This window comes from Aaosphaeria arxii (assembly GCF_010015735.1).
Source record: "Aaosphaeria arxii CBS 175.79 unplaced genomic scaffold BU24scaffold_9, whole genome shotgun sequence".
Classification (NCBI taxonomy): Eukaryota; Fungi; Ascomycota; class Dothideomycetes; order Pleosporales; genus Aaosphaeria; species Aaosphaeria arxii.
In genome coordinates this window covers 955,243-970,614 of record NW_022983482.1, presented here as the reverse complement: position 1 = coordinate 970,614, position 15,372 = coordinate 955,243, and the positions used below count along the sequence as shown (strand labels likewise).

General features: G+C 49.8%; 6 protein-coding genes across 6 annotated transcripts; 3 read left to right on the top strand and 3 right to left on the bottom strand.

The window, feature by feature from the left end:
* Positions 1 to 202: 202 nt before the first annotated feature.
* On the bottom strand, positions 203 to 4,445 carry BU24DRAFT_376835 (DEAD/DEAH box helicase-like protein). The gene has a single exon (XM_033524628.1). It carries the CDS (start codon positions 4,400 to 4,402, stop codon positions 239 to 241), a length of 4,164 nt encoding a protein of 1,387 aa, XP_033379908.1. The 5' UTR covers positions 4,403 to 4,445; the 3' UTR covers positions 203 to 238.
* Positions 4,446 to 5,086: 641 nt separating this feature from the next.
* BU24DRAFT_284169 (HIT-like protein) lies at positions 5,087 to 6,256 on the top strand. Its single transcript, XM_033522756.1, has 3 exons — positions 5,087 to 5,166; positions 5,237 to 5,429; positions 5,495 to 6,256. The coding sequence occupies exons 2-3, from the start codon at positions 5,242 to 5,244 to the stop codon at positions 6,081 to 6,083; spliced, it is 777 nt and encodes a 258-aa protein (XP_033379907.1). The 5' UTR covers positions 5,087 to 5,166; positions 5,237 to 5,241; the 3' UTR covers positions 6,084 to 6,256.
* Positions 6,171 to 7,738, bottom strand: BU24DRAFT_443844 (uncharacterized protein). Its single transcript, XM_033530603.1, has 3 exons — positions 7,406 to 7,738; positions 6,901 to 7,337; positions 6,171 to 6,846 (listed from the first exon to the last, which is right to left on the bottom strand). Exons 1-3 carry the CDS (start codon positions 7,481 to 7,483, stop codon positions 6,534 to 6,536), a joined length of 828 nt encoding a protein of 275 aa, XP_033379906.1. The 5' UTR covers positions 7,484 to 7,738; the 3' UTR covers positions 6,171 to 6,533.
* A 1,134-nt stretch (positions 7,739 to 8,872) lies between these two features.
* Positions 8,873 to 10,794, top strand: BU24DRAFT_435970 (uncharacterized protein; the record flags this gene model as incomplete). The annotated part of the gene is made up of 5 exons (XM_033530129.1): positions 8,873 to 9,034; positions 9,170 to 9,304; positions 9,381 to 9,726; positions 9,802 to 10,323; positions 10,379 to 10,794. The coding sequence occupies 5 exons, from the start codon at positions 8,873 to 8,875 to the stop codon at positions 10,792 to 10,794; spliced, it is 1,581 nt and encodes a 526-aa protein (XP_033379905.1).
* Positions 10,795 to 12,096: 1,302 nt separating this feature from the next.
* On the bottom strand, positions 12,097 to 13,225 carry BU24DRAFT_435969 (uncharacterized protein; the record flags this gene model as incomplete). Its single annotated transcript, XM_033530128.1, has 2 exons — positions 12,097 to 12,135; positions 12,761 to 13,225. 2 exons carry the CDS (start codon positions 13,223 to 13,225, stop codon positions 12,097 to 12,099), a joined length of 504 nt encoding a protein of 167 aa, XP_033379904.1.
* Positions 13,226 to 14,490: 1,265 nt separating this feature from the next.
* BU24DRAFT_495721 (uncharacterized protein) lies at positions 14,491 to 15,128 on the top strand (the record flags this gene model as incomplete). The annotated part of the gene is made up of 2 exons (XM_033534151.1): positions 14,491 to 14,652; positions 14,721 to 15,128. Exons 1-2 carry the CDS (start codon positions 14,590 to 14,592, stop codon positions 15,126 to 15,128), a joined length of 471 nt encoding a protein of 156 aa, XP_033379903.1. The 5' UTR covers positions 14,491 to 14,589.
* Between the last annotated feature and the right edge of the window lie 244 nt (positions 15,129 to 15,372).

The following is a 15,372-nucleotide window of genomic DNA, read 5'->3' as shown; positions in this document are numbered from 1 at the left end:
CTAGTTGGCTATAACCGCTACATGATTGTCAATTCGCGAGTCAGTCGATTCCTGATTCAATGCACACTAAACCCCGTCCAGGTTGTTCCTGTGACAGATGCGTGTACCGATATAGGACATAGGAATGCTAACAGAATACCTCTAGCCAATAGTTGTATAATTCGTTATTTCTAGCTGCTCCTATTACGGCCATTGAAGAAGCCAGCATCTTTGATCGTCTTTCCAATCCAGAAAGTGATCAATTATCCAGGCCGTCCTTCTCTACTAGTCGTCTTACACAATCCACTACTTCTCTATCCATATCGTCCATGTCTTTTCCCGGTTCTCTAACCTTCTTGTCAAGCACTGCGTCCAACATACCCCTCAGCCTGCTGACGAGAACTCCAATTCTAGCCCAGCCTCGAAGACGTATCCATTCATCAACAACAAGACCACGTCCTAGCGTATCAACTGAAATCGAGCCAGCGAACATGAGCAAGGAGTAAGCGTTGAAAGGAGTAATATCGCGAATAAATATCTTGGACGTTGCCATCTTATTGAAGTATGCGATAAATGCTGCATTCGACGGGAATGTTTGTGCATCGAAAATGATGGAACTTGGATGCACGAACACACGACCGTTCTCTTGATTGAAGTATTTTATAGTTCGAGCTTCAGGATCCAGCTCGACAGCGCCAGCGATGCCTGCCGCGAACTTTTTGTCTGGCATCTGGATGCGGGCAATCTGTGGATTGAAGGAACCAGCTATGAGTGCACGCAGGAGTGCATCATTAGCGTTATGCTTGTTGTAGGCGCCATACGTGTTTGTGTTGTTGGACGAATATGATGTCGGTATGAGTGATATCTCTTTCAGAGATGATAAATACTGCGAGCGATTGCTAGCAACATCGAACAACGTCTGTGACGAAAGTCGGTTATCTTGACACCATCGTCGCAATTCCCAGTTGGGGACTCCCTTGGCTCGCATGCCAGACCATTGCTCGTATGCACGAAGATCAATCAAAAGGTCGCCTTGGTTCTGGGAGAATGATGATCGTACACGACTAAACTCGTCGCGGGTTTCTTGGTCACGCTCCCTTGGAGAGAGGAACGGAGACCGAGTTGTGAGTACTGATGCAATAGTGAGTGTTGCTTCGAGACATCCAAAAGTGGCTCCAAAGACAAGAAGTTTACTGCAACGAAGATCGGCTGGAATCATGGAGAGGTGTCGTCCGAGTGCAGTGAGCTGATCATCATCAATTGCTCCAATCTGACCGAGCAGCTTGATAGCCCCCTCAACTGCGGTACTCTCTGGGGGAGTCAGGGCACTAGCCAAGAAGCCGGACACATCTTGCACGCCCATAGCTTTGATGGACAAGCAAAGTTGCTCCAGAGGCACGCGTCGAATCTCAGGGTCGGGACGCTCCATCATCTTGGCCTCGGCGTTGCGCGTGTAAAGTTTGTAGCACTGTCCGGCGCGCACACGTCCTGCACGGCCACGACGTTGCTTACAGGCAGCGCGTGAAGCCCAAGTCTCTGCTAATCGAACCATGTTGTTTTGCGGATCAAAGCTGGTTTCTTTGACCTTTCCGGTGTCTATGACTGCAACGATATCCTCAATAGTGATAGATGTTTCCGCGACATTTGTCGCTGCGATGACCTTTCGTTTTCCTGCTGGAGCACGAGGGAATACTCGCTTCTGCTCTGCTGGTAGCAACGAGGCATGCAGAGGTAAAGCGTGGAAATTGGGAAATTGCCGTAGTGCTTGCAGAGTTCGATCAATTTCCATTGTACCAGGAAGGAAAATCAAGACGCCCCCGTCCTTGTCTCCGAGCTGTTGATCGATGTATCGAACCGTCTCTGCGATCAGATCATAGTTGATACCAAAGCCAATACTGCGGAGGTTTGCAGACAGTGACTTTGTGTCTGGGGTATCATCAAAGTCTTCGTTCCTGCCGCCACGAAAGTTGGTGAAGTGAACAATGTCATCGACGTAATAATCATCCACTGGATATGTTCTCCCTTGGATCTCTACGCGGCCTACGGGGCCGACATCGTGGAAATACGCCTCGAAAACATCTGCATCAAGAGTAGCACTCATCAAAATGACTTTGAGATCTTTTCGCTTTCGGAGAATGTCTCTCAAAAGAACCAGGAGAAAGTCAGTGTCAAGACTACGCTCGTGCACTTCATCAACCACTACGTGGCTGACGTCGGCCAGAGCGGCGACGACATCGTCCGCACTACCGCCTGATGTCTGTAGACGCCGAAGCAGAACACCAGTAGTCACAAATGTGATCTTGGTAGTACCTGGCTTCTGTTTCGACTCTCCGCGAATAGCATAGCCGATTTCTTCCCCAACCTGGGCACATCGTTCGTCCGCTACGCGATCTGCAAGTCCTAGAGCTGAAATTCTGCGAGGCTGAGTACAGATAATGTTCGCCACACCACCGAGTTGTCTTTGTATCAAGTCGTCCAAGACGAACTGTACACTCTGTGTCGATTTTCCGGACCCGGTCTCTCCAGAGATGATGCAAACTTGGCTATCATTGACTGCTCTCACGATTTCTTCGCGCAATTTCCAGGCAGGTAAACCTTGCCGGGCGGTCATCATCTTCTTCTGAGCTTCTGTGCCTTGCTTGATCTGCCAGTCCGAAAGTATCTTTCGGCTAATCTGCGAGCCTATGTCCCATCTGATAGGCTGTCTGGCACGACTCTTGCGGCCCTTCTTGTGCGCTTGTTCTTCAAGATGTTGACGCTCTTTGACGGAAGCTCCTGACGATACATCTGTCAGCCGTCCAGGATCCTTGAAGATGGCACCTGCGTTTTGCTGAACCCAATCCACGATGTCGAATATCATGGGTGCGCCGATGAAGCTAGTTTCGGCGTGTAGGAGAGCCTGTCGTATGATACTGAGCCGAATATATGAAGGAATACCTGCTTCAAACGTAATGATTGGCAAAACAGATGGGTAAGGACCAACTGGTTTCCTCGCTTGAAGAACCAGGCGTTTCCCTTGCTGCTTAATGTCGAGCTGAATGCGACATACTGTAGGCGATGGCCTTTCGTAAAGGTCGCCGTAAATTGCTTCAAGGGACATTTGCTCTTCCTCCCAAGCATCCCCTCCTTCAGGGTCATCGTTACTAATAGTCAGGGAAGCTAATTCTTGAGCGACATCCTTTTCATCCTCTGTTGGCCGTAGTAGTCGGGCTTGGAGATATGCAGCAGCCTTGCCTTCATCTCTACATTGATTGTCGAATGCTTCTTCGCATAGTTCGCTTGCATAACCAGCTGCTGCGAGGCGTTTGATGGCACCTTCTCTCTTGAGATCAGAACTAGCCATGCTGATACCAGCAACGTAACCCTCCGGAAGACTCCAAGAAGGCAAATCGTCCTCCGGGACGTGAATGAGAAGCCACTCGATTACTTCCTCTCTGTCTTTGCATACATTGATTGCCTCTTCAACGTGACTGCGTCGAAAGCCCAAGTCTGTAACTTCGTCAAGAATTCGACTGCGCTGGCGAGGGTCCATCGGAACATCATGAGGATTCCACAGTGCATCCCTGCGAATCAACCTCTCAGCTTCCTTTCTCGTCTTCTCGCCCAGCTCAATTTTGGGCACTCTTTCCCAGCCTTTCAGGAGGTTGTTACGTCCAGGGGACGGTCCCCGCGAATTAGGCAGAGACATGCCCGGTTGGAGGTTCTGTGTCTTTTTCGCATCCTCCCTCTCTTTCTGCTTCTTCTCGCGTTCTTTTGCTGCCGCGGCCTCGGCTTTCTGTCGCTCCTGGTATGCGAAGAATGGATCCGGCTCATACATCCAAGCTTTTCCGTTCCTTTCATCTGCTTTCTTCATATCCGTGAAGATGCCTTTCCACAGGTCGCGATAAGATGGAGGCATCATCATATGCATGTTTTTAGCACTTGCAACCCGGAACAGAGCGTATGCTGCGGCGAAGTTACGTGCTTCGACGGCGGTTGGGTGACGTGCCTCGCTCTCAAGTTCCTTTGGTATCTCAATTGGTGGAAGTGTGGTAGTCTCCTGAGTCTTTGGGTTCACCTTCGACAACACCACAGATTGGGCCAAGTGCTTCTCCCCTTGTCGACGCAACCGATAGTCTGGCTTCGCCCATTTCTGCTTCTGGAAATGTTCTGAAAGTAGATTCACAGGAAGCTTTCCGGTCCAGGAGGCGCCGCCTATCAAAGTCCGGGTGTCTGGTCGTTTCGGTCCTTCTTCAGATGGACCCGCGGCCGTCTTCCCCTTTGCGTTGCTCTTGTCGTCTGCAGGCTTCGAGGAAGCATCTGCTTTTTTGGACTTCTTTTCCTTGCCGTTCCCAAATACAATGAAGCTTGTGTCTTCCTCTGGGGGAACCGATTTTGGCTTTTTCGTTTGGCCACCCCTTGGTGGATGTGCGTTTTTCGGCATGATGGAATAGTTCGAATGATTAGGAAATAGAAATACTTTTTGAGATAATTTGCGTCTAAAGTAACAAAACGCTGCTCTATACCGATGCCGACCAGGTGCTGAAGTTGGAATCTATGAACAACAAACGCTCCGACGTCTCCATCTAGATAAGTCGAATCCTGAGGTATTGTGCTGTTGGTATTTTCAACTGCCGAGCGTAGGACTCAGAATGCATCAGACTGCACAAAAATATGTGATCCCCTCAACAATACATTGAGGTACAGCTTTTGGATTAGGGATGATCTAGCGGGGAGACGATGTCCAAATTATTCCCCGAAGTATGTAGAGATGATAAGGTCAGCTATAGGTCTGTAGAATCAAACCATATAGAATGTCCAAAGGCAGCTGGCGGGCTTTGAAAGCTGACTGCTGAAAATCGAGAATTATGGTCGAGACCACCAAATGGTGTCTTATCGATAAGCGGAATATCTATCTTGGCGACCGTCACTTTCCGTCATTCCCAATCGCGTTCCCCTCTAATGTCATCAACTTTTGTTGTCTCACAAACATGTGCGATACGCCGACAATCCCTTCCATATATCCACGACTCTGTACCATAGAGTGAGACTGTTCTTTCAAGACTTCCTATTTTTCATTGTCTACCAGCATGGGTTCTCCAGCGGAGAACAACACAAAACACGATGCCATCCCAGCTGAGGACATCGAAGCTCCTGCTACACCTCAAGCTGCCCCAGATCCACAACCTGCCAAAAGGGCGAATGCCTGTACGTTCGCAATCGCTCCCCGCCTATCTATATAAACACCCAAAAATCCTTAACTCACCGCCAGTCACAGAGCTCATGACGGCCGCGAAGAAGCCCAAGCCCGCAGCACCCGTCGCCGCGCAGGCACCACCCAAACGCCATGCATTCGACCCCCGACACGGCCTGGGCGTTTACATCGAGCACCCGGAGAAGAATCCAGAGGGGTTAGTGGTGGAATACGACGACGATTGGGTTGTGATACGCGACAAGTATCCGAAAGCGAGGTACGCTCTGCAAGATGTTTGATTTGCAATGAAGTGCAATTGGCATACCAACACTCCTAACATAGTGTACACCTCCTCCTCATCCCCCGCGACCCCGAAATCTACAGCGAACACCCTCTTCACGCGCTGTCCAAACGTCCCGAACTCCTCGCCGATGCCCACAAACGCGTAGACCGCCTCAAGCGCTTCGTCGCGAGCGACCTCCGCCGAATGTACGGCAAGACCTCCGCGGCAGACCAGCCGTACCAGACAGCATTGGAGGAGCTCATGACAAGCGACAAGACGCCGCCTCCGGCCAGCGAGCGCAGCGAGCGCGACGAGCAGCTCCCCGCAGGTCGGGACTGGATGTCGGAGGTGGTTGCGGGTGTGCACACGCACCCGTCGATGAATCATATGCATATCCACATTCTGTCACGGGAGAGCCACTCTCCGTGCTTGAAGCATAAGAAGCATTATCTCAGCTTTCATTCGAGTTTCTTTGTGGGGTTAGACGAGTTGCCGTTGGATGAGGAGAGGGATAGGAAGAGGTTTCATCCGGGGGACTGGCCGCAGTGGGATATGCTGTGCTGGCGGTGTGGAAAGAACTTTGGGCAGAAGTTCGCGGCGCTGAAGAGGCATATAGAGGAGGAGTTCGAGGAGTGGAAACGAGAGTGACTTACAACGTGAGTGGGTTGCCATGATTACGAGCTGTTGTCAGTGATACCGTTAGCTACTAATTTAGAACGGAGACGACACTATTGGAGCTGAAATGGCAGACGGGATTCCTCCCAGCTATACCAAAGCAGATATATTAATGTGAACCTATCGACTCCAATGGTACACTTGATCCCCCTAGTTATACATAACCGGCAAACTTTTCGGGTGTCATTATAGAGTACATTGTGTTTCGGCCGTCAACTCCTCTCGGAAGCGCGCAAGACTGCATTTCCAGCAATCCAACTACGCTTTCAACGCCCTGATGCATACTATCCAGGTCGATTGCCAAAATTGCTTAAACATATGCGCGTTGCCAAAACCCAATCACTAGATCCATGCAATCCCGCAAGAAAAAACAAGCACTCGTGGCTCTCCACCATGCACCAAATCCCCAATGTTGTGGATCGCTTAGGTCTTGACGACCTTGGTCTTGGGGGTACCGCTCCTGACGCGCTTGGCCTCAGGGCGCTGAAGGTGAGCAGCGGGGATCCAGCTCTCATCATAAGCCTTGGAGCTAGTAGTGACGGCGGGACCATCAGCACCAACAACAGCGACTTGCTCGGTAGGGTCGACCTTCTTGGTACCGGCGGAGGAGCGCTTGGCACGCTCACCACCCTTGCCTCCGCGCTTCTTCTGGGGGAAGAAGGTGGTGATCCAGGTACTGTAGATGAAGTAGACGGTTCCGGCGAAGGCAGCGAGGAGAACGGAGTAGAGGAAGAGGCTGCGGGCAGAAATTAGCAACTGGTCACGCCATAGTAGATGAGAAGGCACTCACATCTGGGGGTCGAAGAAGCTGGTGGGTGCCTCAACCACGCTGACAGTCTCATTGTAGGCCGGGACGGTGTAGAATGAGTTCTTGGAATCCTTCAAGACAGCCATGAGCTGGAGACGAACGTTCTGGGGGTGCATCTCGGTGCTGAAGCTGTAGGTGACGGTCTCGGACTCGCCAGCAGGAATCTCAACCTGGTAGCGGGTGGCAGTCAAGTTGCGAAGGATCTGAGGCTCAGGGGTACCGTCCTGGAGCAGAGATCCGCCGACGATGGCGACACTGATGGGCTCAGGCTCATCGTTGGAGAAGGAAAGTTGTGCCTGGGTCGGGTGGCCGTTGATGAGCTTGACACCGAAGATCTCGGATTGGGGGAAGCTGGCAGAGACGGAGACCTTGAGGGCGGCGCTCTGAGGCTCTTCTACGACCTCCTTGGCGGGGTCGACCTGCAATTGGGGATGTTAATATACTGAGCTCAGATTGATGTCATGGATGCGGAGAAGGAAGCGCATACCTCGAGTTCATCCTTGGCGAAGGCATTGAGAGCGCCCAAGGAGAGGAGGAGCAGAGAAGAGAGCTTCCAGGAAACCATTGTGGAGAGAAGACCGCGGAGGGAGGGTGGAGGGAGGATGGGATGGGATTGGGGATGAGGGGGATGAGGATGGGCAGAGGTGGTGGAGGAGGGAGAATGGAGGAGAATGGAAGGGACAGATGTTACGTGTAGAGTAGAGTAGAGTAGTAATAACTAAGCGTGTGGTTCACTCCTAGTAACTAGTGACTGTGGAGTAGCTACAGACGGTACAGGGCCATACAGGCAGTACGAGGTACGCCGTACGGTAGAGTGTAGGTGGCTTCTTACCAGGCCAGGCCAGCCGGAATACCTGTCTACTCTCTATTCGGACTAGCACAGGACGGTGACAGAAGAACGGCACGTGAACGGGTAGAGACAATAAGAGAGGCCCAGAAGACCCAGAAGGAGCCAATGGAAGAGACAAACAGAATTGGCCAATGGGAAGACGATCGCTTTTGCGTCCCTCGCCAAGACTTTCCGCCCACCCTTGCATTGTCTGTTAGTCCTAATGAGGTAAGGTGCCGATCACACGATGGGGGAATTTCCCAAAACTTTCCAGATCTTTCCTCATTCAAATTGAAAGTTTCTATTATTCTATTGAGTATCATACTCTATTACACACAGTACACAATATATACCTACACCGTTACCAGCCAAGTATCAACTAATAGTTCCCATCCCCATCATCGGTACCTACGTTATCACACAAAGGTACCAACATAAGCATCCACCATTACCTCTTCCTCAATACATCCATCCTCAAACCCTTCTTCACTCTGCCTATCTACAAGGCAGACAAGACAGGTAGATAAGATACGCCACCTTCAAACCCTCCTCTCTCTCTCTCTCTCTCTCTCGGCGCTTATTTCTCTCTATTCCGCTTCACATCGCGCCGGGACTCTCTTTCAGTTTGCGCGCCAATAGGCACATACACCGCCGCTCGCTCCTGCAGGCATCCCGGCTGCCAATCAACCTTCCGCGCCTACCTGCATGGTTGGTGATAATCTCCGTCTTTTTTTTCTAAACAAAGACTTCCCGTCACCACCACCGTCATCATCAATATAATCCTCTCCCCCCTCCCTCCGTTCTTTAAATCCTTCCATTGAAACATCATCCTCCGCCTGGATCATTCAACCGCACTTGTCTGGGTCGCAATTTCCAACCATCTTCGCAAATAAATACGGAAGCCCGGCAAACCAACCTCTGCCTCCATTCTCGGGGTGACCAGTCGCCAAACTATCGCCGTTCACTCCCACCACCACCATCTTCGCCTCTAATCACTTTTTTTTTGAACCGGTCCGACCCTCTTTGTAACAGACAGATCATTTACCATCTGCGCGTCATTTCACCTGTTACCAACCGGCACTTGTTCTCAAGTCACCATCAATTTTCTTTTTGACCAAACCTACCATGGCGCCTAGCACTCCATATTCGAATGGCACCTCGCCTGAAAGCAAGGCCTTCACCCCGAGCAGGGTCAGAACGCCTTCAGAGCAGCAAGACGACACATCAGTCTGGTCCCGTGCGCAGCAGCTTCTGAAACTTGATCAAGCAAAGAGCGACTTCATAAATGTACGTCCATTTCGGTCACATTTTGCCCGCGCACACATTATCTCTCTTGACGGGTGTCGGTCAGACTTCGGCCACAACCACAATTTTGACACTGCGTCTTCCATACAATAATATATCTTTGCTAATGCCGTGCAGGAATTGGTCGCTAGATACGAATATCTCAAGCAATCCTACGAGAGCGAGATCAAACGGAACGAGGAGTGTACCCAAGCTTGGCAATTCGAGAAGCTCCAGTATGAAACACATTTGAAAAGCTTTAAAATTGCTCTGGTAAGTCCGCTCAACATTAAGATCCCTTTTGATCTAATGATGTTCTCACCAAGACAAGCATTCTAACGAGTAACAGGACCGTGATCCGTTTGTAACTGTCTTGATCGATGGAGATGGTATGATTTTCAAGGACGAACTGGTGCGCCAAGGAGAGCCCGGTGGTCGCAAGGCTGCTGCTCAACTCCATGCTGCCATCCTCAATTATGTCCAACATGAAACCGAAACCATTCCTACGAATGTGCAGATTATCTGTCGTGTCTATGCCAATGTGCGTGGGCTAGCCGAAGTTCTCGTTCGCACTGGTGTTGTTGAGGACATTGAAACTGTCGAACAATTTACTCGCGGTTTCACCCGTGGGAACTCACTGTTCGACTTTGTCGACGTCGGCCCTGGTAAAGATAGGGCTGATACCAAGATCATAGGTATGTCTCTCAAGCCCCCAAAGGACGGAACAAGGTTTGGCGTAAAAGGAACTCATCACTAACCCGGACCGTCAGAAACCTTTAAACTTTACCTAGGTGATTTCCATTGTCGTCAAATCTTCTTCGGTTGCTCCCACGATAACGGATATGCTCGAACCCTCGAAGCGCATGCGAGCGACCCCGTCGCTGTTCCAAGAGTTACCCTCCTGGAGGGTGTGCCTTTCGAGAAGGAGCTTGTGGATCTTCCGTACAAGACCAAGAAATTCTCAGACCTATTCCGCGATACCAAGCTCTCGACCGCGTGGGGTGCGTCGTCTTCTGGGTACAATAGCATCCCCAATTCCCCTGCTCCAGTGAAGAATTACAACGTCATCGGTGGGCTACCAACCCGGTTTCCGCCTCCGCAACGTCAAACAAGCAATAGCAACTCATTGTTAGATAGCCCCAACATGGCGCATGTTGTTCCAACCCTACCCAGGACGCCCTCCACATCCACCCTGGCGAGTACCGATGGCATTTCATCAGCAAAGCCGGTTGGCATGAACTGGGCTGCGAAAGCTGCTGCCCCAGCCCCGCCAACAACAGCAGATTCACCAGGTATGTTAACCCTACTACATATACTCACCTCTAGTTAAGCTTACGTCTTGAGCAGTTTATCGGCCAGTCAGTCGTGGCGAAATCATCGCTCGCAATCGTGCAGGTCAACGTGTAGATCCACCAAGCCGTGACTATGATAAGGTCGAGGTGGACCGTATCAAGCGGATCAAGATGTGCAATGTCCACTTTCTCCGAGATGAATGTCCCTTCGGCGATAATTGTACTCATCTTCATGCGTATAAACCGACCCCCTCGGAAATTTCGACCCTCCGCCTCGTTGCTCGTATGGCCCCTTGCTCCAACGGAAGCGGTTGCGAAGACATCAAGTGCATTTACGGTCACCGCTGCCCTGCCCCTACTGGCAAGACTGCCACCTCTGGCAAAACGTGCATATTTGGGGAAAATTGCAAGTTTCCTCCAGAATTGCACAATGTCGATTGCAACATTGTCAAAACATTGGTCATTCGCTAGTCCTCGTAACGTCTGGTGATCAAATTGCGCATCTGGTAAGGTAGAAATTCCGAGATCTTATCAAGATCTGCGTCAAATGTCAAGGTTTCAGATCGGCTAGACGGTCTGTTGTATTGCGGGCTTGCATGACTGCCCGTCAATACATTTTTAGCACTTGTGTTATTCTACCGTGTTCTCTGAGGGTATGCGCAATTATGTGGCGGCATTTTGGTATTTCACAAGGGCAACGGCGGCGATCTAATCACACGAATGGAGTTATGGTAAAGTGCTTACGGATGATACCTCGATATGGCTGGTAGGCGTTCATAATTGCTTTAAGAAATCATATGATTTAGACATGCAGCAAATCACGGCTATCCTACATTGTGTCTGCATTATTCAACTCATTTTTGCTGTGAACAAAACTTCATGAACGGTGCATTACTGGGGAGATGGGCTTCCAGTAATTCTACCAAAACATTTCCCTCCATTCACTTATCATGAACATTGCATAGGAGAGTGGGATATTGATTTATCAGCGCACACCTCTCGTGAGGCGGCTCAGACACAGGACGTAGACACTAAGTGAATTGCGAACTACGTCTTCATTGTCCACAAAGTTTGTCTCACACTTCACAATGTATGTATCAAGCATCATCAAGCTTCCTTATAAACCAACATTCACGCTCACTTTATATATGCTCAACCTTCTGCCAGCACTTCCGTGCATTGTGCACAGATCAGGAGGAGCACTGTTCCATAAGATGAATTTTCGACGCATGTGAATTCATAACGGCGGCCGTGGTGGCATCGGAGGGGGTATATAAACTCCACTTAAACTTATCCTATATCCGGTCAAATCAAACAACACACACAGCAAGCTTTCGAACCCAAAGCACAACTTCATTACTACATTACACCATTACAACTTATTTTTCCACTCGAACATAAGAAACATGTCCTCCAAAATCAACAGTACACGTCAAGACGCTCAAATCAGGCAGCGACCAGTCCAACAAGGAAAAATAACCTCAGTGTCCGTCATAGAGGTGATGGCGAACCAACACCACAGGAACATCAGTCCTCCTCCCTGCGCCGTGGAGCAGCCTCTCAGAAGATTGACCCGCGATATAGACCAAGAGGACTCGTGCGTCAGTCCTCCTCTTTCTCACGAGCATCCTCAGAGTCATCACGTCACCGAAATCGTGGCACCAAGACCCACTCGTCGCGTTACCTTCTTGGACCGGGTGAAGATAATTGAGGAGCCGCAATGGAATGTGTCCTCGTCCACGGATGCGCTCTGTGAGTCACCGGAACAGATGCCTAGGGTGGTGGATGATGGGTATTTTGGTGTCCATCGGGCTGATAAAGAAGTTTTGACAATATCACAGTATGGATTCCATCCTGTGGCATGTCAAGCTGAGTTTTGCTCCTCAATGGATCTTGATGATCTTGTCAGAGGCGCAATAGCAAAATCAGAGACGTCACGAGAGCGACACCAACCACGACAGGTGACTAGGCGTAGTACAACACTCGGTCGTTCGAACGCGGTCCGGGGACGTCCAGCAGCACGGATGCCCACCATCCCCTTGAGAAAAGCCATCGAGAACAGATTGATCGAGGCAAGATCGGGGGTGTTGGCAAGAGCGAGCACGTGGCTGTAGGGGTCGGTGCCCATGTTGGATAGGGGCGATAAGGGGAGTACCATCTAATAGGACCAGATCTCTATGTGAAAGGGGTTTATCTAGAATGGAGTTTGGGTAAATGGTCATACAACGGTACGATACATGATAGATCATGAGAATGAGGAGTCATGTTTCCCAGAATAGTAGACGATTTAGAACGATGGTATGATAGACAATGAGAATGACGAGCAATGCTCCTTCCAGAAAATAAGTTTTACTTGATTCGTGACGTTTAGCTAGATAGCAAGCTACAAATTGAAATCCACATCCGGATTTGCGCCATTCACATGATTAGGATTGACCAAATCCGGTCGGAAGTACTTATAATACCCGTCCGCCTGCTTCAACTGCTTCACACCTTTCGGTTTGTCCATCCTCTCTTTGTACTTCTCCATGTCGATCGTATTTTCCAACCTCCACTTCGTCAGCGCGTCAAAGTCTACACACTTCCTATTCAAACTCATGTCCGGGAACGGATACGGCTCCCTCTCCACCCAATGCAGCGTGATGAGATTCGCGTTCCCACTGCACTGAAGCGCCTGCAGGAGAAGATCCACGCAGTGCTCCATGTGGATCTCGAACATGGCTTTCGGATCCGCGCTGTGCTGCCATTGCGGTTTGTTGTAGTAGTCCGGATAGACCAGCTTGCGCAGGGAGTTGAGGCAGTGGACTTGGTGGTAGACGTCTAGGATCGTGGCGTAGGCGTCATCTCCTAGGCCCCAGATCTCGTCTTCGAGCTTCGTGGCGGTGGAGGGATCTTTACCCATAGCTCTGATTTGGGCCGCTGTCACAGGGAAGACACGGGTAAGTTCCCTGCAGATAGTTGTTAGAAAGACAGGTACGTTGGAAGGAACTTGGTAGTGGTAGCTTTAGGGACTTCACGTACCATTCTTCCCACAATGCATCAACTTCCGGGCTGGGCTTCAGACGAGCCAGTGGAGGGTCGACTTTTGGAGCATACAGTGTGCCATTTATCTTGGTCTTTCGCATCGGTATGTCGAACATGTCCAAAATTGGGCCTTGAGCCATGAGCTTGTATTCCAAACGAGAAATAAGAGGTCTTACTGTAGGTGGAAACACGCCTTAGATCTGGGTTCTTCCTGATATGTGTCTCGAAGAACCAAGTCGAGAAGAGGGTAAGGGAGGCTATGAACAGTATGATATTGCCAATTGTAATGGCCTTCGAAAGCGCCTTTCGCCTTTCTTGATCGTACTGCTTCATTTCGCCATCGTGGAGAAACGCAGCACGCTCGTCATCCATTGCTGGTAATGACATTGACTACGAAATTGAATGTACACAATGGCCAGAAGTAGCTTGTGGTACTTTCGCAGTTAGATTTTGGTTTTATGTGGTGTAAGTGGGTATGTCTACTCAGCCATCACCCTTCTTTGCTATGTCGCAAGGGCCATTGCGTAATATGCATTGTTTCTACACCATAACATCAACCATTCCACTCTTACGGACGCAACGGCGTCGAATCTGCGCCTCTAGATCCTCGCCCAACAATATACACCCAACATCCGCTGCGCATTCATCAGCCAATCGCTCGTTTCATCTGCAAGCTATCTACTTGGCGCCTTAGCGACCTTCCCGCTGGGGAAACCAGAACGTACGCGGTCGGTGAAATAGGATCTTCCCGGAGTTGTACAAGATCTAGAGGAGGCAAACCTGTACTATTATAGATTCATATATGACATGCAACTTCGCGGCCTTGGGGTAATCCTGAAGGATCTATTGCCTTGAGATATACTCCATTGCCACCGTTGCCTTGAGCATCTGACCAAACATCAAGAATGTTCGTCATGTTGCGAATGCTTGGTATGCATAACTACCTTCTCGTCATGGAATCAAATCGTCGTTGTTGAAGAGCGAGAATAGATTTGGGATCAACTTGCTGGCTGCGCCGAGACGGAAATGCGATCTCGACCAACTGAATCCTTATTGAGGCCGAAGCAAAGCGAGGTTCTCAACGGATTCGCCATTCAAATCTCGACGAAGGAAGTGCCCATATGCTACAATCCCGACAATATAAAAGAGACGTGCTGGTTGTTTTCAAGTAGACATCAGCCATCACTTTCTCATCAAGCTACCTACAGACAAGACAAAACACTAACTCGATCAGCTACGAAAATGAAGTGCTTCGTGGCTATTGCTATTGCAGGCCTCAGTGCCATTGTAACAGCTGCTCCAACGGTATGTTCGACCCATTTATAACCCGCAAAAACATTAAATTCAACGTCTAATCCGTGTTCATGTCAAAGCCCGCGGCCCCTGCAGGTCTAAAGAGGACTGCCAGCGGAGACATTGTGGCAACCTATAACGAGGAGCATCTGGCAGGCTGGAAGCGAGATGAGGATGGCGACGTTGTGGTTCCAACTTACATTCGCATACATCTGGGTGGCAAGGCCAAGAGGAACGCTGATGATGACGATGTCACTGCGACATATATCAGGGCTCATTTGGGTGGAAAGGCAAAGAGGGATGCCGATGATGATGATGTAACAGCAACTTACATCAGGGCCCATCTTGGTGGCAAGACGAAGAGGGAGGTCGATGATGATGGTGCCAGTCCAACTTATATTAGGGCTCATCTTGGGGGCAAGGCGAAGAGAGAGGCCGATGATGGCGATGCCACTGCAAGTTATATCAGGGCTCATCTTGGTGGTTAAATTTCAGATAGGGATGATATACAGATGACAGAGGCACTGATGGCTTTAAAGAAATTCACACACTCGCTCAAACAAATTAATTGCAAGTCTTCCCTCCAGGAGAGTTTCAAAGAACAGAGCAGCTAGCCTAGGCTCTCGGTATGTGTGAATTGTTTGTTATAAATACGAAATGGGAAATGCAAGGCTATCATGCCGGATTAAGAACGATAAACATAGCACTTAGTTATTTTTGGTAAGTCACTAA

Excerpts from the sequence above, each read along its gene's own strand:
- BU24DRAFT_443844 (XM_033530603.1), bottom strand. The coding sequence starts at position 7,483 with ATGGTTTCCTGGAAGCTCTCTTCTCTGCTCCTCCTCTCCTTGGGCGCT. Across the intron at positions 7,338-7,405 it reads TCGCCAAGGATGAACTCGAG|GTCGACCCCGCCAAGGAGGT; the intron begins GTATGCGCTTCC and ends CCCCAATTGCAG. Across the intron at positions 6,847-6,900 it reads AGCTTCTTCGACCCCCAGAT|CCTCTTCCTCTACTCCGTTC; the intron begins GTGAGTGCCTTC and ends TTCTGCCCGCAG.
- BU24DRAFT_284169 (XM_033522756.1), top strand. The coding sequence starts at position 5,242 with ATGACGGCCGCGAAGAAGCCCAAGCCCGCAGCACCCGTCGCCGCGCAG. Across the intron at positions 5,430-5,494 it reads GACAAGTATCCGAAAGCGAG|TGTACACCTCCTCCTCATCC; the intron begins GTACGCTCTGCA and ends CTCCTAACATAG.
- BU24DRAFT_376835 (XM_033524628.1), bottom strand. The coding sequence starts at position 4,402 with ATGCCGAAAAACGCACATCCACCAAGGGGTGGCCAAACGAAAAAGCCA.